General features: G+C 47.2%; 1 protein-coding gene across 3 annotated transcripts in view; it reads left to right on the top strand.

Moving 5' to 3' along the window:
- The window catches only part of AASDHPPT (aminoadipate-semialdehyde dehydrogenase-phosphopantetheinyl transferase), a 76,179-nt gene extending 62,997 nt beyond the window's left edge, over positions 1–13,182 (top strand). For 2 of the 3 annotated variants that reach the window (XM_019482013.2, XM_014600705.3), the window contains one exon: positions 12,474–13,182. In XM_019482013.2, coding sequence (XP_019337558.1) covers positions 12,474–12,632 — 159 coding nt within the window. In that variant the 3' untranslated portion in view covers positions 12,633–13,182. Of the gene's footprint in view, positions 1–10,609; positions 10,933–12,473 lie in introns of all 3 variants that reach the window. The other variant, XR_009459155.1, reaches the window with a different exon arrangement.
- Positions 13,183–22,320: the final 9,138 nt, after the last annotated feature.

Genomic DNA, 22,320 nt, shown 5'->3' with positions numbered 1-22,320 from the left:
TGTGGCCATGCATTTCATTTTCCCATATCCTACAATACTGTCCTTATAATATGTATAATGGGTCCTCTCTAATTGGAAAAAAAAACCCAGCAACTCAGAATTGGCAGGCTGCTCCCCATCTATCCCCTCCCCACCCAGCACACAGTGGGATATGGGGCAGGTTGCCTCCCTCCCTATCACTCCTTCCACATGGCCCGATTGGTCCAGGCTGCTCCCTATCACCCCCACACATCCAGATCAGGGCTGAGCTACTCCCTCCACCTGCAATGCATCTGGATCAGAACCAATCCCCTGCGTATCTGGATAAGGGCCGCACATCCCCCATTTCCTTCCCACCCCCATTGCCAGAGAGGGCCCTGCTGAGCCATCCCTGCATACCAACCAAATCCAGCCCACAGACAGACCTGGAATCTCCCATCCAACCTGCAGACATGTACCTTGCAGTGCCTGTTTGGCCTGCGGGACAAAAAAGGGTCAGATGTGGTCAGTGTGAAGTTGTAGCTAAGAAAGCACAAGATTTTTGGATGCAGATGTAGGGAGAGGAGATTAGTAGTATCTTTGATTGCGCTGTCAGTAAGAGCACTACTGAGGTATTGTTTCTTGGTTTGGTACATGTGCTTCAAAAATTGTATTAAAATTATGGAGGATTCTGAAAAAACTACAAGAACTACTCAAATAACTACAACTACAAGAACTTCTGAAAGAACTACAACTATCCTAAAATCTAGGATATATTTTATAGTGAATAAGAAAATCTTATCCAAAAGAAGGTTAAATGTGACCTAATCCATCTGCAAATACATGGGAAAGACTTGCAAAGACATAGGATAGAGATTTTGAGTAGCAGGCAAAACATTTTTAATCCATCAGGAAAAGCTATATTGAGATTAGAGGTTCCCCCAAAAGCTGAATCTAAGCAAATTCAGATTGGAAATTTGTCTGCTTTAGACAAGTCCAGAAAATCTGCATACAGAGCAGGAAGGCACCTCTCAAAAAGTCTCCATTCAAATGAAGGCAGTTCTCAATTCGAGCAGCCCACCAAAGGCATGGGGACCTGTTAAGTACAATTTTTTTAACTGCATCATTAAACCTACATTGTGGTTTGATAGAATCCCCATCACTTCATTTTTCATAATTCATAGATGTTAAGGGCTGGAAGGGACCTTACAACCAAGACTGAATGTCATTTCAAAAGAGATGCTATAATTCCTATAGAAGTTGTAGGTTGGTTGGAGAAGTTACTAGATGATATTCTATAGTTTGTATTTGTAGCAGTTCAGAATAGAGTATTAAGGATAGCTTTTCTTTGAGTACCTGTCAATTGGATTCACTGTAGGTGCTGCCTATTCCTTCTGTTCAAGATTGGATTAGTTTGTATAGTGATATCCACTGGGGCAATTCATTTGTCCCGTATGTCCTCATGGTCCCATGGTTAAACATGAATTGTGGAGCAGCCTCAATCCTCCATGGCAACAAGACTGGACACTTTCTGGGTTCTGTCTCTTATTTTAACAGTCCTCCTCCCTCATCCTTTTCTTGACTAGTTTAGTGAAGAAAATTAACCTTCCTACCCACGATCCGCTATGTTCCTTTACTTGGACATTTCATTAAAAATAACAGAATGTCCCAATTCCAGTATACCACCACATGAAGCAGGAGGGAGTTGCTTCTTGCCAATGTGCCTCCAAGATTTACCCATGCCCATCCTGTTCCGGAAAAGCTATGAATGTAGATTCACTTCTTGATGCTTTCTTTCCAGACCTAGTTCATGCTTTCCCATCAGTTCTGCTATTTTCCAGTCAGGGACGATAAAAATCAATGATTTTCTTTTTTAAATAATTTAAAAAATAAATTATTATTTAAATCAGATTTTTTTATTTAATCATATTTTTTTAAAGATACTATTTAAAAAAATAATAAACCTATATAAAGATAGTTTTAATTTAAGATTATGTTAAAGATCAAAGATCCCATCCTGGAATAGGGATTATAACTTCTATGGATATACTATTCAAGACAATATATTCATGTCAACTTTTTAGAAAAGTTTTTATAAGTAGGTTACAACAGGCTGTGGACTATGTTAGGGACCCAATCTTATGGGGTTCCCAGAGGCTCCTCTGTAGATTAGTAAAAATTAAAGAAAACCAATCTACATACTGAGACTCGGAGGTCAGTCTAGAAGGTCCCATTAAGCATCTCTGTGATGTTTAGTTTTTGGTTCTCATACGGTGGATTTGTGTCTTCAGAGATGACGTCCTTGTTAACAGCAGTATATGGAGATGAGAGATAACAGACCTGATTACCTACCTATCAGCCCTCGTGTCTCCCTGCAAGTTGGTGTACACAGAGTCAAGCCCTTACCTTTCTCTAAAAGTGCAAAGTTTAAAGAAGTTAAATGAATAAATGATATCAAACAAGAATGTACTTTTTGCAGAAAACAGTGTTTAAAAGATATCACCTTTGCCACAAGTTTTGATTCCTTATGATTAAATTGAGGCTTCCTGACTAGTGATTTAAATCAAAGCCACCCTGTTTCCAGTGTGACTCCCAAACTTTTAAAGAGACTAAGCAGACATCATAGAGTCATAGAAGTAGGGTCGGAAGGGACCTTGCAGATCTTCAGGTCCGACCCCCTGCCTGGGCAGGAAGAAAACTGGGCTCAAATGACTTCAGCCAGGTAGGCATCAAGCCGCTTCTTAAAGACCCCCGGGGTAGGAGCCAGCACCACTTCCCTTGGAAGTTGGTTCCAGATCCTAGCCGCCCTAACTGTGAAGTAGTTCTTACGGATGTCTAATCTAAACCTACTCTCCAACAACTTGTGGCCATTATTCCTTGTTATCCCGGGGGGCGCTAGGGGAAACAAGGTCTCCCCCAAACCCTTCTGGTCCCCCCAGTGAGTTTATAGACAGTCACCAGGTCCCCCCTCAGCCTTCTCTTGTGCAGGCTGAACAGGTTCAGGTCCCGTAACCTCTTGTTGTAGGGTCTGCCCTTCTGTCCCCGGATCATGCGGGTGGCCCTCCTCTGGACCCTCTCAATGTTGTCCACATCCCTCTTGAAGTGGGGTGCCCAGAACTGGACACAGTACTCCAGCTGCGGCCTGACCAGTGTCGTGTAGAGGGGGAGGATCACGTCCTTGGCCCTACTTGAGATGCACCTGTGGATGCACGATAAGGTCCGGTTAGCCCTGCCGACCGTGACCTCGCATTGTCGGCCCATGTTCATCTTGGAGTCAGTAATGACTCCGATCCCTTTCTGCCTCCATGCTCTCAAGAAGGGAGTTTCCCATCTTATAAGTGTGCTGCTGGTTACTACTGCCCAAGTGCAGCACCCTGCACTTGTCAGTTTTGAAACGCATCATGTTTTTGTTAGCCCACCCCTGCAACCTATCCAGGTCTTTCTGCAGTCTCTCCCTCCCTGCCAATGTGCCCACCTCACCCCAAATTTTGGTATCATCAGCAAATTTGAACAGGTTGCTTTTCACCCCATCGTCCAAATCACTGATAAAGAAATTGAACAGCGCGGACCCAAGGACCGAGTCCTGGGGGACTCCGCTGCCCACTTCCCCCCAGGTCGAATATGACCCATCCACCACCACCATGGCCACAATTTTTATGGTCCACCACCCTCTGAGTATGACTCTCCAGCCAATTTGCAATCCATCTGACCGTGTAGGCATCAATGCCACAGTCACCTAATTTTTTAATGAGGATGGGGTGGTCGACAGCGTCAAAGACCTTGCTGAAGTCCAGAAAGACTACATCCATGGGAACACCTGCATCCAATGCTTTTGTGACCTGATCGTAAAAGGCAGTCAGGTTGGTCTGACATGACCTGCCCTTAATGAAACCATGCTGATCGCCTTTGAGCATCATCCTTGATGCCAGCCCGTCTCAGATGTGCTCCTTGATGATCTTTTCAAAGAGTTTCCCCAGGATTGAGGTAAGACTGACAGGCCGATAGTTGCCTGGGTCCTCCCTCCTCCCTTTTTTAAAATAACCCCTGCTAGCTCCCTCAACACCCTGGGGTGGAGAGCATCTGGACCTGCTGATTTGGACACGTCCAGCCCCTCCAGTAGCACTCTAACCTGGTCCTCTTCAACCTTAGGTCTTGAGGCAGTCCCCTTGAGTCCATTTTAAATCACGGTGGGGTAGTCCCTGTCCCTGCACAAGAAAACGGAGGTGAAGAATTTGTTAAAGAGGGCTGCCTTCTCCTCTGGCACGACCACCAGATTGCCCAGCTTATCTTGCAGGGGCCCCACATTTCCCTGCGCCTTCTTCATCCTTCCTATATATTTGAAAAAGGACTTTTTATTATCTTTGATCTTGGACGCTAGTCCTAGCTCTATGTCCACCTTAGCTTTCCTAACAGCCCTCCTACAGGCCCGAGCAGTGGAGGTATACTCCTCTTTGGAGATTGCCCCCACTTTCCACCAGGTGTACGCCGCCTTTTTGGCAACCAGGCATTCCTGGATGTCCTTGGTGAGCCAGGGAGGCTTTTGGGCACTCTTGCCCCCTTTGCTTCTAGTTGGGATCATCACCTCTTGGGCTGTTCTCATTGTTCTCATAGCTCCATAATAGCTGAAGTAACTTTGACTGTCTCACCTAGTTATTCATTCAACAACTGATCTAGTTCTCAGACTGTGCAAATCCAATCTTAGTGTCAGTTTTATGCTCCATCCAGAGCTGAAGGCCTGTACATGGCATGACTTCAGGCAAGTCGAGGAGATCCTAAAAAATCGAGGAGGTTCTCAATTTGAGCAGCTTAGAATCTACTTCTAAGCACTTGGAGGGGAAAAAGTGATTAGGAACAGTCACCATGGATTCACTAGGGGCAAGTCATGCCTGACCAACCTAATTGCCTTCTATGATGAAATGACTGGCTCTGTGGATGCAGCAAGACCAGTGGATGTAGAGTACCTTGATTTCAGCAAACCTTTGATACGGTCTCCCACAGCATTCTCCTAGGCAAGCTAAGGAAGTATGGGCTAGTGAATAGACTGTAATATGCCTAGAAAACTGGCTGGAGCATCAGGCTTAGAGAGTAGTAATCAATGGCTCGATGCCTACTTGGCAGCCGGTATCAAGTGGAGTGCCCCAGGGGTCAGTTCTGGGGCCGGTTTTGTTTAATGTCTTCGTCAACAACCTGGAAAATGACATACAGTGCACCCTGAGCAAGTTTGCAGATGACACCAAGCTGGGGGGAGTAGCAGATATACTGGAGGGTAGGGCTAGAATTCAGAATGACCTAGATACATTGGAGGATTGGACCAAAAGGAATCTCATGAGGTTCAACAAAGACAAGTGCAAAGTGCTGCACTTAGGACGGAACAATCCCATGCACCAGTAGAGGCTGGGGGCTGACTGGTTGGGCAGCAGTTCTGCAGAAAAGGACCTGGGGGTTATAGTGGACAGTAAGCTGAATAAGAGCCAGCAGTGTGCCCTTGTCATTGGTTGGTGTGTTGCCAGTAGATCAAGGGAAGTGATTAGTCCTCTCTCTTCAACACTGGTGAGGCTACATCTCATAGATTTCATAGACGTTAGGGCTGGAAGGGACTTCGGAAGATCTTCGAGTCCAGCCCCCTGCCCGAAGGGTAGGAAGTCAGCTGGGGTCATAGGATCCCAGCAAGATAAGCATCCAATTTTTTCTTGAAGGTGCTCAATGTAGGCGCTTGAACCACCTCCAGCGGCAGGCTATTTCAGACCTTGGGGCTCGGACAGTAAAGAAATTCTTCCTTATGTCCAGCCTGAAACGGTCTTGCTGGAATTTATAACCGTTCAACCTTGTCATCCCTTGGAACGCTCTGGTGAACAAACGTTTCCCCAGATACTGGTGGTCACCCCTGATAAACTTATAGGTGGCCATCAGATCACCCCTGAGTCTGCGCTTTTCCAAGCTAAAGAGCCCCATAGCTCTCAGCCTGTCGTCGTAAGGTCTGTTTTCCTGACCTCTGATCATGCGCGTGGCTCTTCTCTGGACTCTCTCAAGCTTCTCCACATCCTTTTTAAATTGTGGGGCCCAGAACTGGACGCAGTACTCCAGCTGCAGCCTCACCAAGGCTGAGTACAAGGGGAGAGTAATGTCCCAGGATTTGCTTCAGAAGCATCTATGGATGTAAGCCAGCGTTTTGCTCTCTTTCCTAGCCTTAGCATTGCATTGAAGGCTCATATTCATCTTGTGGTCAGTGATGACCCCCAAGTCTCTTTCTTCCGTAGTACTAGCCAGCGTAGCACTCCCAAGTCTATAAGGCTATTGCGGGTTTTTCCTCCCAAGGTGGAGAACCTTGCATTTTTCGGTGTTAAACACCATCAGGTTCTCATCTGCTCATTTGCTGAGCCTGTCCAGGTCAGCTGGATCACCCTCCTGTCTTCAGGTGTAGATGCTTTGCCCCAGAGTTTGGTGTCATCAGCAAACTTGGCCAGTCCACTTCTGACTTCAATGTCCACATTATTAATGAAGATGTTGAACAATATGGGTCCAAGGACAGAGCCTTGGGGGACCGCACTGGTCACAGGGCACCATGATGATTGTCTTCTGTCAACCACCACCCTCTGGGTCTGACCACAGAGCCAATTTCCCAGCCAGCGGATTGTGGTGGACCCAAGGCCACAATTGGCCAGTTTCGCCAAGAGTTGATCATGGGATACCAGATCGAAGGCTTTTTTGAAGTCAGGATATATGACATCAATCTCTTCTCCCTTGTCCAGGTGATAGGTCACCTGGTCATAAAAGGAAATGAGATTGGTCAAGCAAGACCTACCCACAACAAACCCGTGCTGGCTATCCATCAGGATGTTGGTGTCAACCAGTCCATTAAGTATGGCCTTTTAATAAACTTTTCTAAGACCTTCCCTGGGATAGAGGTCAGGGTGATGGGCCTGTAGTTTGCCGGATCCACTTTCCTCCCTTTCTTGAAGATAGGCACCACATTGCCCTTCTTCCAGTCTTCAGGCACTACACCAGAGCGCCAGGAGTTCTCAAAGATCTGTGCCAGAGGTTGGGCTATGATGCTTGCCAGCTCCTTGAGTACCCTGGGGTGTAGATTGTCAGGGCCAGCTTACTTGAAGGTATCCAGCCTCTCAAGGTTGCCTTTACAAGGTCAGCATTGATGGAGGGCAAGGGATCTCCCTCGCCGGAACCTCCTTGTCCCATAGCGGGCATGGGTGTCCCATGGGACTGATGAAAGACCGACGAAAGTACCCATTTAATAGGTTGGCTTTGTCCTGTGCGTCAGTTGTCAGTTGTCCCATCTGGTTCAGCAGGGGTCCCATGTTGCCCTTGCTTTCCTCCGGCTCCCCACATATTTGAAAAAGGACTTTTTATTGTCCTTGATGCTCAAGGGTAGTTGGAGTTCAGTTGCAGCCTTGGCTTTCCTGGTTTGCTCTCTGCAGGACCAGACCAGTGCAGAATATCAAGATCATCAAGTCCAACCCCCCGCCCCATGGGCAGGAAGTCAGCTGGGGTCAAAGGATCCCAGCAAGATAAACATCCAAACATTTATTGAATGAATCCAGAGTAGGTGCCTGCACCACTTCTGGAGGGAGTCTTCTAGATCTTGGGGGCTCGGAAAGTAAAGACATTTTTTCTTATGTCCAGCCTAAAACAGCCTTGGAGGCATTTACGACCACAGGTCCTAATTTTTTTGGGGGGTGCTCCAGTGAACAGACGTTCTCCCAGATCCTGATGTACACCCTTATGTACTTATAGGCAGCCACCAGGTCCCCCCTGAGCCTGCGCTTTTCCAGGCTGAAGAGTCCCATGGCTCTCAGCCTCTCTTCATAAGGCCTATTCTCTTGCCCTCTGATCATGCGTGTGGCTCTCCTCTGGACTCTCTCAAGCTTCTTGACATCCTTCCTGAATTGCGGAGCTCAGAATTGGATGCAGTACTCCAGCTGCGCCTCACCAAGGCCGAGTACAGCAAGAGGATGACATCGTGAGATTTACTTGAGAAGCATCTATGAATGCAAGCCAGAGTTTGGTTTGCTTCACCAGCTGCGACATTGCATTGGTGGCTCATGTTCATCTTGTGGTCAATCATGACCCCCAAGTCTGTTTCAGCTGTGGTGCTAGCAAGCGTAGCACTGCTGAGCCTATAAGTACCTCCGGAGTACTGTGTTCAGTTGTGGGGCCCCCAGTACAGAAAGGATGTGGACAAATTGGGAAGTCCAGTGGGGGGCAGTGAAAATGGTGAGGGAGCTGGGGCATATGACTGGGGCCTAGGGTCAGTGAGGACCTAGTCGGGGAACTTCTGGAGGGACTGGATGTATTTAAATCAGCAGGTCCTTACGATCTCCACCCCAGAGTTATGAGGAAATTAGCAGAGGTCATCATGGGACTCCTAGCATGGCTTTACAAGCACTCATGGTGCTCTGGCATGGTGCCAGGGGACTGGAAAAGGGCCAGTGTGGTTCCCATTTTCAAAAAAGGGAGGAAGGAGGATCCAGGAAACTATAGGCCAGTCAGTCTTACCTCGATCCTGGGTAAGCTCTTTGAGAGAATTATCCTGGTGCATGTCATGTGCACGAGGGGCCAGCAAGGGAGATTATGCTTAGGGGCAACCAACATGGGTTCATTAGAGGCAAGTCCTGTCAGACCAACCTGGTGGCCTTCTATGACTAGGTCACAAAATCCTTAGATGCAGGTGTAGCAGTGGATGTAGTCTTTCTGGACTTTAGGAAGGCCTTTGACACGGTCTCTCACCCCATGCTCATTAGAAAACTAGGAGACTGTGGCGTCGACACCTACACAATCAAATGGGTCACTAGTTGGCTGGAGGGCCGCACCCAGAGACTGGTGGTGGATGGGTCATTTTCGACCTGGAGACATGTGGGCAGTGGGGTTCTGCAGGGCTTGGTCCTTGGACCCGCACCGTTCAACATCTTCATCAGCAACTTGGAAGAGGGAGTAAAAAGCACCCTGTTCAAATTCGCAGATGACACTAAGATGTGGGGAGAAGTGGGCACATTAGAAGGGAGGAATAGGCTGCAATCGGACCTAGACAGGTTACAGGGGGTGGGCGGATGAGAACAGGATGGGTTTCAACACTGACAAGTGCAAGGTACTGCACCTAGGGAGGAAGAACCAGCAGCATACCTACAGGCTGGAGAACTCCCTTCTCGTTAGTGCAGAGGTAGAAAAGGATCTTGGAGTCATTATTGATGCCAAAATGAATATGGGCTGACAGTGTGGGGACACAGGAAGGCCAACCATACCTTGTCAGGCATCCACAGATGGATCTCAGGCAGGTCCAAGAAGGTGATCCTCCCCCTCTATGGGACACTGGTCAAGCCACAGTTCGAGTTCTGCATCCAGTTCTAGGTACTGCACTTCAGGAGGGATGTGGACAACTTGGAGAGGGTGCAGAGGAGGGCCATCCGCATGATCAGGGGTCAGCAGGGCAGGCCCTACGAGGAGAGGCTACGGGACCTGAACCTGTTCAGCCTCCACAAAAGAAGGCTGAGGGGGGATCCAGTGGCCATTTACAAACTAGTCAGGGGGAACCAGCAGGCATTGAGGGAGTCCCTGTTCCCCCGAGCACTCCCAGGAGTGACAAGAAATAACAGTCACAAGCTAGCAGAGGGTAGATTCAGGCTAGATATCAAGGGGCACTACTTCATAGTCAGGGTGGCTAGATCTGGAACCAACTTCCAAGAGAAGTTGTGCTGGCTCCTACCCTGGGGGTCTTTAAGAGAAGGCTAGATGAACACCTTGCCAGGATTGTTTGACCCCAGTACTCTTTCCTACCATGGCAGGGGGTCGGACTTGATGATCTGCTCAGGTCCCTTCCGACCCTACCAACTATGAAATTATGACTTAGGAGGAAAGACTGAGGGACCTGGGCTTATTTAGTCTAGAGAAGAGGAGACTGAGGGGCCACTAAATAACAGCTTTCAACTACCTGAAGGGAGGTTCCAAAGAAGATAGAGCTAGACTGTTTTAAGTGGTGGCAGATGACAGAACAAGGAGCAACAGTCTCAGGTTGCAGCAAGGGAAGTTTATTTTAGATATTAGGAAGAACCTTTTCACTAGGAGGGTAGTAAACCACTGGATCACTTTACCCAGAGAGGTGGTGCAGTCTCCATCCTTGAAGGTTTTCAAAACCTGTCTAGACAATGTTTTGGCTAGGATGATGTAGTTGGGGATGATCCTGCTCTGAGCAGGAGGTTAGACTAAATGACCTCCTGAAGTCACTTCCAACCTTAACTTTCTATGATCAGGATCTGGACCTTACGCTAGTCATACTACCTTGGGTCCTGGACTATTTGTTGCATCTGACATCTTCTGACCTTCCATTCACTTCCACCAAGTCTACCCCATGATCCCATTTGCATCAATTAATTAACCTGCAAGTTAGGGCTGGTTAACAGGTGTTTCATTTTGAAGCTGGTTTGATGCATTTTCAGCTCAGCACTGAAATCAATGAAACAAAAGGCTTCAAAACAGCTTCAAAAGTAAACAAGGACACTTGGAAAGTTTTGAAACATTTCAAGTTTCAAAACCAGGCTTGCTGCAGCTAAACAGAAAGTAGGAGAGGGAGGGGGAAGGATTGCTGTGATATTGACATCTAGCTTCCTGTTCGATTCTCCAGCTCTCTGATTGCTTCCCCCAGCTCTTCCCGGGGGGGCACAGGCCCCCAGATGATGCAGGATGACAGCCCACACTGAGAGCCAGGAAGAACCCCGTGCTGCGCGCAGATCCAAAGGCCCGTCCCCCCGGATCTGTGTGTGGGATGACAGCAGGCTGCTGCTACCAGCTGGGGCCAGCGCCAGTGCTGGGTTCTTCCTGGCACTTGGCACAAGGTGTGCCAAGCAAACACAGGTTCTGGCTTTGCCCCCAGCTGGCAGCGGCAGCATGCTGTCATCCCACATGCAGATCTGGGGACCTGTGCCCCCTGGGAAGAATCCAGCACAACCCTACAGGCTTCCGCTGCTGGTATGTGGTATGAGTTTTGGTTTGAACAGTTTGAGGTATAGTTTCCCATAAACCCCTGCACCTATCTCCTTGAAATGTGGCAAGCTTTATGGCCTCAGAAGGGGCTACCATCCCTACTATTTTCATCCAAATCAGGCAAGAAATGACAAAGTTATAGGCATCTTCATGATTCCCCATTATAGTCTATGAGCAAAATGTCAAAACAGCTAAACAGTTTCGATTAAACAAAACGGAGCAGTGTCCCTTTGAAACAGAACTCGAAACTAAATGGTGTTATTTCGCACAGCCTTACTGCCTATCTTTTTTTGGAAACGCCACTTCTCACAGGGAGAGAAATATTTACTATACATATGCTGGGTATTTCCAAAATTTTGCTATATTATACTGCCTGAAAAAACAATAGTGTGCTCCTCCATGTATTTGTAGCTAAAGGCAGCCATTCAAAATGGCTCAGTGGGTAGTAAACTTTCTCACTGGTAATATCAGTTGGTCGCTCCACCAGATGTCAAGGCTCACTCCACCAAAGTTCAAACAGCATCCTCTGTTTGCATAAAAAATGTACCCATATGTGGAGGTACAAGGCAGTAATCCAGAGTAACATCATAGAATTTTGTCAAGCAATAGTTATTGGAGTCTGCTGCCAGAGCAGATGCCAAATTTGAATAGAGCCAGGCCATCCTTGTTTGATGTAGCTAATACTGTCCATCTTACCACTCAGGAAAGGCATTACTTGGAAGTCATTTACGGTCAAATCCACAGACACATAATCAAAAAAAAATAAAAGGTTTTTTTTGAGACACTGACCAACAACTTGCCTTCTAAGAAACAGTTGTATCCCACATATGCTTTTGTAGCCCACAGTTATTGTGGTATTCAAGGAGCAGTGGAATTGAGGGAAGATCATAGCCAGCTCATCCCTTATGTTTTCTTATATAAGAACAAGGAGGCAAAGACCTCATGCGTAACTCCAGCAGTTGCTGCTGTTCAAATTGATCTGGTCTCCCGTGCTTTTTCAGGGTTCACGCATCCACACTGTGGCAACGTTATTTCAAAGCACCATATTTACTGTAGAATGCGTAACTTCCTCATTCTGGCATTCTTTTTGTCCCTTCATTTCTTACACCAGAATTTAAGGACCAAATCCTTTTTCACTGCTTAAGTCCCCCCAAAAAACAGTTAATGCAAGAACTTAATGAGTCCTTCTTCTCAGTGCATTTTGTTATTTTAGATTTAAGACTAAGATGATATGTTATAAAAGTAAGCCTGTTAAAATTTTTTCCACAGACTCAAGATAGAATAGATTTGCATAGTTAGAATAGAATCTGGCCCTAAATCTTCAAGACTGTCTTGATTGCCCTATTGCTCTTCCTTTGTAGGACAGTACAGATAAGATAAGGTTCATATTACTGCGAATCTCAACCTTTTATTCTTGTTGGTAGTTAGAACAGTTTGAACTGAGTGGGGCGTGGAGGGCAGCAGGTGAACAAAGGAAGAATAATTAAATTGGTTCAAGTGTCTAATCCAAACTGTATTCTCCTTAGGTTCTTTCTACAGAACTGACACAGCCACAGTTCACTGTGTTGACTTTTGAAGATTTAGTTGCCTCTGGTATTCCTGTATCACCTGAAGACCCTGCACAGTGGGATATCTTTTGTTCAAAGCAGGAGTGCCCAGCACGACAGAGTTCTCATTCAAGATAAGACTGCATTTACAAGGGGAAAAAAACCTGAACATTTTCAAAGACTTCACACTTACGGTCCACAATTGTGAATGGGTGTTTGTATACAGATAAAAAGTACATTACTCTATGCAGACAAATATGAGGTTTGCCAGCTTCACAAAGCTGATGTCTTTGCCCCTTTGTCCTAGATGATGGGTTCATTTCAGACTGAAGAAACTCTGAAATTAGAAGTCTAGGTTGATCCCACATCTTTTCTTCCTTATGTAATTTGCTTTTCCTGGTATGCAGTTCTCACATCTCCCTCATTGCCCCCTGCCAGGAGCATTGAGCAGAGCTATGTTAATGTGGCTCTTAACGAGCCAACAAGTGTTTAATATTTAAAGAAAATGTGGTTTTGTACTTAATTTATGCTGCTGGTGTTTAAGCAATATTATTTCCTCTCCTTTATGAAATTATAATTTTATTCCTAAGTGGATGTGAAAAGCCAAAGTTAAGCAGTTGGGTACTGATGATGGTGCTGTTATACAGTGCATATTCTATAGAATATGATTAAACTTAATCTGGTACAAGAGGAGACTGATGGGTAAATCAGAAGCAACTCTTGATGCGAGGGAAGCAACACCTGCATAAAAGCCAGTTTGAGAGAGACATTTCTAGTCATGTTGTCACTCCTGGACTTCCAAAGGTAAGTGCTAGGATTGTTCAAAGCTTCAGTTGCTGATTTGATTTGGAGGCGATTCGGCCCGATTTGGTGGCCAAATCCGAATCAAATCAGGAGACCAATTAAAAGGTCCAAATGGATTTGAAGCCTCCAAATTGATTTGGAAAAGATTCAGAGATTCTGGCAGTCTCCACTTGCTGCCGCAGGGAGCTGGACCCAGGCTCGGTGCCAGTAAGTGTGGGGGGAGGCATGGGGGGACCCCCACCAGGCCCCATCCCCTGCCTGCTCCCTCAGCCCCCCTGAGTATCCTCCAACCCCCACCCACTCTCTCAGCCCCATCAATGGCTGCTCTGCTGGCCACAGCGTTCTGGCACTTAAAAAACAAAACAGAAAGCCCCGTACTCACCAGCTGCTGCAGCAGCTGTCGAGGCCCCTGGGGGCTCATGGCAGAGCTCCCCCCCCCAGTGGGGGGGGGCTCCCCAAGTGTCCCTATATGCTTGTTTGTTGGTCCCTGGACATGTTTGAATTTGTCTATCCCCGTCCCCCAGCAATCTTAATTTAAAGCCCTGTCCAGAAGATCGGCCATCCTGGCCACGAACAAGGACTTACCTTTCCTCATGTGGTGGATGCCATCCCTTCCCAGGAGTCCTCTCTCCCTGAAGTGCGTACTGTGAAGCCGGGTCAAGGAATCTGAAGCCTTCTCAGTGGCACCAGCATCAGAGTCACCAGTTCACTTCCTCAATGCATCCTTCCCTTCTGGGACTGAGGCCTGAAACAGGGAGCACAGAAGAAAAGACTACCTGGGGCCCCAATGCCTTGAGCCCAGCCCCTAGAGCCCTGTAGTCACCCATGACCCAGTCTGGATTACTCCTGGCCATGTCATTAGTTCCCACATGGATGAGGAGCATGGGGCAGTAGTCAAAGGGCCAGACAAACCTGGGGAGCTTCTCTGCTACATCTTGGACGCGAGCCCCTGGGAGGCAGCAGACCTCATGGGCTAGGGGGTCTGGATGGCAGATAGGTCCCTCAGTGCCCCACAGGATGGAGTCTCCAACCACCGCCACCTTGTGCCTCCTCTTGGAGGTGACAGCAAGCTGCTTACCTTCCTCCTCTTCTGGTATCACCATTGAAGTGTCCTCATGTGTGGGGAGGGGAGCATACCTGTTGCGCAGGGACAGGGGAGGAGCTGCTCTCTATTTCCTGGAGTGTGAGGTAACTGTCTTCCAGGTCACTGCAGGTGGGTCTTCTTGGTTAGTCATCATGCTGGCCACCATCTCTATCTCTTTCTCTTCTTCATCTGGAGACGGGCCTGGCAGTAGCCATCAGTAAAGTCTTCATGGGCCCTGATGGTGTGCAGCTGATGCATCTCCTCCTTGAGCTCCCGCACCCGGCCCTCCAGAGACTCCACCAGGAAGGACACCCCACAAGTGCCTCAGTTGCCGGCAACCATGCCAGGAAGCCCCCTCAGTCCGGGGCCCCAGGCTCTTTCTGGGTGAAGGTCTCAGCGGTGCCGGGATGCCTGCAAATATGGCAAGTCACTGCCATGGCTGAGAGCAATTGTGAGTTAATAGACTATGCTACTACCCACAAACTGGCCTGCAAACTGCTTCCCCTGTTTGCAGTCCTGTTTGCTGGCTCCCTAGTCACAGACTCCCTGGTCACCAGTGACGTGCAATGCACAGGGCACAGTGCAGCAATAAAGTGATGCCAGGGTTACCAGAAGGTGGAGGACATCATGGTGGGTGTCATCCAAGGGACCTGGGAGGGCTCAATGAGAGTCTTGTCAGAGATTTCCTCTGTTTCAGACTGCTGCTTCTTTGGCTCCTTGATCCCAAACAGGTTGTCCTCAGACATTCCCAGGTGTTCAGGCTCCTCCAATGCCCTCTCAGGGGAAGTTGGTGCCTGGGAAGAGTGGCCTTTGTCCTCCTCTACCCCCTCAGAGGGACTAGATTTCTTGTCACCCTCAACAGACACAGCAGCGTCATAAGTCCACTAGGGCTCAACCAAGAAGGTGCCCTGAGAAGATGTGGGAAGGCTCCACATAGTAGGATGTCATCATCCTCCAAACACCAGAAGCATGTTTGGCATCATGTGACTGCTTTTACTGAGCCCTGAAGATGTTTGTCTTCAACTAGACCTGGCGCCAATGTAAACTATAACCCCATACCAGTGGCGATACAGGGGGTACACGAGGGTGCATTTGCACCCCCTGAAAGTGCTGGTGCACCCCCTGACCAGCCACAGTCACTACTTAAGTGATGAGCAGGGGGGGCAGGTGGGAGCACCAGTTCCCCCACCCTGCAAGCGCCGGCCAGGGAGCGGCTACAGAGATAGGCCGTCTCACAATCAGCCATAGGACCCCCCACCCTGATCAACGAGATCAGCCACAGGGGGACCCCACCCGCCACCAGTGACATTGGCTGTGGGGAGGGCATGTGCCCTCCTGACTAAGGCAGCACCAGTCGCCCATGCCCCATACTTCTCAAAGATGACACTGTTCGAGGAAGCCATCCTCAGGCAGCACTGCTTTTCTTTTTCACCACATATTGCAATAAGGTTATGCACTTCTCAGTTGCCTGCCTGGAGGCTAAACAGAAAGGTGTGGTTGCAGACATTCTTGTTCTGGCTGCAGGTGGCTCATCACACGAAGCTTCTGAAAGCTGCTATTGAGCAAGTTTGCAGCAGTACTTATGCACATGTGAGCTGTTATGTTCCCTTCTGTCTGGCCAGCAATTGGGTGCATTCACACGTGTGATCTGCTGCAGCCTGGGGCAACAGAGTTTAGCATGAGTCATAGTCTCCTTGCAGCCCAGGCATAGGGAAGGGCCTAGCAAGCAGTGCACTCTTGGATTCTATAGGACCTAGCCAAGCCCAACTGAGCTATTTATAACTTCCAAGGTGTTAAAATTAATGTGCTCTATGCACCAGAAAAGTTCCACTTTCAACAAGTAACTCTGAGGCAGGGTCACCATTTTGGAATGGATTTGCCATTTTTATTATGAGATAAATTGCTTCAGCATCTGGCATGTTACCATTTAACATGCAAAACTTGCATTAATCATGCAATAAAATGTAACATCTGCCAAGGACCTAAAAGACAAAGCACTGAAGCAGTAAATTGTCTTATGAAGCTTAAGTTCACGGGGTTAAATTAAATGATCCTGTAAATTCAAGGCTGTAAAGTTACAACCACACTTGTATACATTATTGGTAAAATACTGCGGACCAATTTTAAACATTCAGAATAATTCACCATAAAATATTGAAATTTTGTGAACATCAAAAAGGTTATTTCAAAGTGCATTTAATTATAAATATTATTCCTGGGATGAAATACGTCTAATGCCTTTATACTGTTAACATCACTATCACCATCTTCATCCTTACTGTTTAATAACTACTCTTTTATTCTGTATTTAAAAATTATTTAATAAAGCAGTATTTTTTATGAATAGATATATGAACACCTAAAGAACCTACAAACTATGAATGAACTATAAAAATGCTGCTTAATTGTCTAAATTTACAATGATATTTTTCAGGGCTACAGTTTGTAGCTGTATTGGGCTACAGGCACAAGAAATCAGAACTCGTGGCATAGGTGATACCTTTTATTAGACCAAGTAGATATTTGCAAAAAAAAAAAAAAATTAATTGCAAGCTTTCATTTCCACCTGGCAGAAAATTTACACTCTTTGCATTCTGCTATGCCTGAGGAAGGGTGTGCGCCCCCAAAAGCTTGCAAATAATTTTTTTTTTTTTTTTTTTGCAAATATCTACTTGGTCTAATAAAAGATATCACCTCTGCCACAAATCATTAATAATATTTTTCTATACTTTGAATTATTGATTACAATTATTAGTTCACATTTTAGAGTAGATATTCATAAAGTCAGTTCTGGTAGTAATCTGTGTCATTTCCAGCTGACATTCTTTTTTGTCTATTCTGCACCAGACTATTAATACTGAAGGTAACATACTTTATATTGAATAATTGAATAATGAAAAAATGTATTATTCTCTTTGAATCATAGAAAATTAGGGTTTGAAGGGACTTCATGAGGTCATCTAGTTCAACTAGTCATCTAGCTTAATAAGCAGTGGTGTCTGTGTGGTAGAGTTTCTGCTTGCTATGTGGGAGATCTGAGTTCAAGTTGTGGTTGGGTGAAGTAGGGGTGAGTGAAGTGATAGGGGAGAAATTCTTGTTGGAGTGGAGGGGGATCATTGTGTTTTCTTCTAGGTTGGCTGATCTCATATGGTGAGCTTTAGACTAGGTTCATTGGGGGATGGGGATGCAGAGGTGCAGGAGGACACTTCGACAACAAGCCAGGTGACGCGAGCAGGAACAACCCAGGTAAGTGACAAGGGCCCAGGCAAGCTTGGGAACAAGAGGGCAGCGCGGACACCCATAGGAGGTCTCACATGCCTCTACACAAATGCTAGAAGTATGGGAAATATGCAGGAAGAACTTGCCCTCCTGCTAGCTAGCAAAAACCCAGACCTGGTTGGGCTTACAGAAACCTGGTGGGATTCTACCCACGACTGGGCAGTAGACATCGAGGGCTATAGGTTGTATAGATGGGATAGAGTAGGGAAAAAGAAAGCGGGGTGTAGCACTCTATGTTAAAGAGCAGTACACCTTGATGATCAGGATGAGTTCAGAAGAGGGGCAAACTGAAGTGCTCTGGGTAAGAATGCAAGGGGGTCATGGGGAAAGGGACTTGATAGTGGGCATCTACTAGAGACCGCCTCAGCAGGGGGATGAGCTGGACCTGGAATTTTCAGGCCAACTCATGGAGGCTGTAAGGACAAGGGATGTGGTTGTCATAGATGACTTAAACTACCCAGATATCTGCTGGGAAGATCAGTCAGCCAGGTCTGAACGTTCACATAGGCTTTTAGCCTGCGTACAGGACCTCCACCTAACCCAGGAGGTACACAATCCTACCAGAGGAAATGCCTTGCTGGACTTGGTCTTTGCCACAGGTGATGACCTGGTGAAGGATCTGCAGGTGCTTGACTACATAGGCGTTAGTGACCATCATCTGCTGGAATTTACTATCTGGCACAGGGTGATGAAAGCAAGCAGTAAGGCAAAAGTCCTTGACTTCAGGAGGGCTGACTTCAACAAGATAAGATTAGTAAGAGACATTGGGGACTCAGAGCCTCAATGAGATGGGAGTCCAGGATGGGTGGTTGTTCCTTAAGGAGATGATCCTCCAAGCTCAGAGGAAGTCAGTCCCAATGCAAACCAAAGGGGGCAAGAGTGCTAAAAAGCCCCCTTGGCTCAGTAAAGGCATCCAGGAGGGCCTGAGGGCAAAAAAGGTGGCAAAGAAGCAGTGGAAGCAAGGGGCTATCACCAAGGAGGATTACACCTCCGTTGCTTGTGATTGCAGGGAAGCAGTTAGGAAGGCCAAGGCAGAGATGGAACTAGGGCTGGTGACCAGAATTAAGGATAACAAAACATCCTTTTTCAAATACATAAGGAGTAAAAAGAAGGCACCAGGTAACATGGGGCCCCTACAGGACAGGCTTGGCAATCTGGTGATTGCAGCAAAGGAAAAAGCCGATCTCTTCAACAAGTTCTTTGCTTCCATATTTCCAAGCAGGGACTGAGACAGTTCCCCCACTAGGATTATGGACAGGCTCAGGGGACACAACGCCATGACTAGGGTCAGAGATGATCTAGTTAGAGAACTTTTGGAGGGGCTGGACATGTTTAAATCAGCAGGTCTGGATGCTCTTCATCCAAGAATACTAAGGGAATTGGCGGCAGTCATAGCAGGGCCCCCCCACGGCTGTATGAGCACTCGTGGTGCTTTGGCCAGGTCCCAGAGGACTGGAAAAGGGCCAATGTGGTCCTCATTTACAAGAAGGAGAGAAAGGAGGACCCGGGTAACTATAGGCCAGTTAGTCTCACCTTGGTCCTTGGGAAGACCTTTGAGAAAATTATCAAGGAACACATCTGCGGGTGCCCAGCATGGGAGGTAATGCTCAGGGGCAACCAACACAGGTTCATTGTGGGAAGATCCTGCCTGACTAACTTTGTTTCCTTTTATGACCAGGTCACAAAGTCCTTGGATGTGGGCATTGAGGTGGATGTCATCTACCTGGACTTCAAGAAGGCCTTTGACGCTCTTTCTCACCCCATGCTCATAAAAAAAATAGGCGACTCTGGCATTGATGCCTACATAGTCAGATGGGTGGCAAATTGGCTCGATGGTTGCACCCAGAGAGTGGTGGTGGATGGGTCATTTTCAACCTGGAGAGATGTGGGCAGTGGAGTTCCCCAGGACTCAGTCTTCAGGCCTGTGCTATTCAACATCTTTATCAGCAACTTGGAGGTGGGCCTGGAAAGCACGCTGTCCAAATTTGCTGATGACACAAAGATGTGGGGAGAAGTGTGCACACTGGAGGGGAAGGACAGAATCCAGCGAGATCTAGACAGGGTACAGATGTAGGCGGATGAGAACAAGATGGAATTCAATGCAGACAAGTGCAAGGTACTGCATCTAGGGAGAAGAAACCTGCACAACATACCTGTAGGCTGGGGAACACCCTTCTCAACAACACAGTGGCTGAAAGGGATCTTGGAGTCATTGTTGACTCCAGCATGGACATGGGCCGCCAATGCGAGGTGGCAGTCAGTAAGAGGTTCAGAGGAGGGCCAATCCCATGGTCAGGGAGCAGAAGGCCAGGCCCTATGAAGATAGACTAAAAGGGCCTGAATCTATTCAACCTCCACAAGAGAAGACTGAGAGGAGATCTGGTGGCCATCTATAAACTCACCAGGGGGGACCAAAGAAAAATAGGTGAGGTTCTGTTCCCCCAGGCATCACCTGGGATAACAAGAAATAACGGCCACAAATTGATTGAGAATAGGTTCAAGCTTGATATCAGAAGGCATTACTTTATGGTTAGGGCTGGCAGGCTCTGGAATGGGCTCTTAAGGGAGGTGGTGCTCTCCCCTACCTTGGGGCCCTTCAAGAGGAGGTTGGATAGATATCTGACTAGGGTATTATGATCCCAGCACTCGTTTGTGCCCAGAGCAGAGGGTCAGACTTGATCTTTTCAGGTCCCTTCCAACCCTAGAAACTATGAAACCCCCTGCTCAAACAAGGTCCCCAACTAGATCATCCCAGCCAAGGCTTTGTCTAGCCGGGCCTTAAAAACCTCCGAGGATGGAGATTCCACAACCTCTCTGGATAACCTGTTCCAGTGCTTTACTACCCTCCGCATGAGAAAATTCTTCCTAATATCTAACCTAGACTTCCCTTGCTGCAACTTGAGACTGTTGCTCTTTGCTCTGTCATCTGCCACCAGAGAACAGTCTGGTTCCTTCATCTTTCAACCCCCCCCCCCCCCTTTCAGGTAGTTGAGGGCTGCAATTAAATCCCCTCTCAGTCTTCTCTTCTCTAGATTAAATAAGCCTTGGTCCCTCAGCCTCTCCTCATGAGTGATGTCCCCCAGCCCCCTCACCATTTTCATTGGCCTCCACTGGACTTCCAATTTGTCCACATCCTTTCTGTAGTGGGGCAACCCAAAACTGAATACAGTACTCCAGATGTGGCCCCACCAGTGCCAAATAGAGGGAAATAATCACTTCCCTTGACTGCTGGCAACACTCCTGCCAATGCAGCCCAGTATGCCATTAACCTTCTTTGTAACAAGGGCACACTGTTGACTCATATTCAGCTTATTGTCCACTATAACTCCCAGGTCCTCTTTCGCAGAGCTGCTGCCCAGCCAGTCCACTCCCAGCCTGTACCGGTGGATTGTTCCATCGTAAGTGCAGGACTTTGCACTTGTCCTTCTTGGACCTCATGACATTCCTTTTGGCCCAATCCTCCAATTTGTCTAAGTCATTGTGAATCCTAGCCCTATCATCCAGCATATCTACTACTCTCCCCAGTTTGGTGTCATCTTCAGACTTTCTGAGGGTGCACTCTATGCCATCTTCCAGGTCATCAATTAAGATATTGAACAAAACTGACCCCAGGACTGACCCCTGGGGCACTCCACTTGATACCAGCTGCCAACTAGACATCGAGCCATTGATTACTACTCTCTAATCCCAATGCTGCAGCCATTTTTTTATCCACTTTATAGTCCATTCATCCAGCCCATACTTCCTTAGCTTGTGTGGGAGAATGTTGTGGGAGACCATATCAAAAGTCTTGCTAAAATCAAGGTCCACTGGACCACATCCACTGGTCTCCCTGCACCCACAGATCTTGCCATCTCATCATAGAAGGCAATCAGGTTAGTCAGGCCTGACTGGCCCTTGGTGAATCCATGCTGACTGTTCCTAATCACCTTCTTTTCCTCCGAGTGCTTAGAAATGGGTTCCTTGAGGATCTGCTCCATGGTTTTTCCAGGGACTGAGGTGACGCTGCCTGGTCTGTAGTTCCCTAGATCCTCCTTTTTCCCCTTTCTTAAATATGGGTACTCTGCTTGCCCTTTTCCAATCATCCAGGACCTCTCCTGATAGCCATGAGTTTTCAAAGATGATGGCCAGCAGCTCTGCAATCACATCAACCAACTCCCTCAGCTGCATCCCATCTGGCCCCATGGTCTTGTATATGTCCAGCTTTTCTAAATAGTCTCTAATCTGTTCTTTCAGCACTGTTGGCTGCTCACCTCCTCCCCAAGTTGTGCTGCCAGGTGCAGTAGTTTTGAAGCTGCCCTTGCCTGTGAAGACTGAAGTGAAAAAAGCATTGAACACCTCAGCCTTTTCTGCATCCTCTGTCACTAAGTGACATCCTCCACTTGGTAAGGGACCCACACTTTCCCTGATTGCCCTCTTGCTACCAACATACTTGTAGAAACCCTTCTTGTTACCCTTCACGTCTTTTGCTAGCTGTAACTCCAATTCCACTTTGGCCTTCTTAACTTCATCCCTACATGCCCAAGCAATATTCTTATACTCCTCCCTAGGTGTTTGTTCAAGTTTCCACTTCTTATAAGCTTCCTGTTTGTGATTTAGTTTAGAATCATTAGAGTTCTACCCTGTAAGGTCGGGATAAGTATTAAAATTAATATTATG

Source organism: Alligator mississippiensis, chromosome 1, assembly GCF_030867095.1.
Source record: "Alligator mississippiensis isolate rAllMis1 chromosome 1, rAllMis1, whole genome shotgun sequence".
Classification (NCBI taxonomy): domain Eukaryota; kingdom Metazoa; phylum Chordata; order Crocodylia; family Alligatoridae; genus Alligator; species Alligator mississippiensis.
Note: the sequence above shows the minus strand (reverse complement) of the source record. Positions and strands in the feature narration are given on the sequence as shown.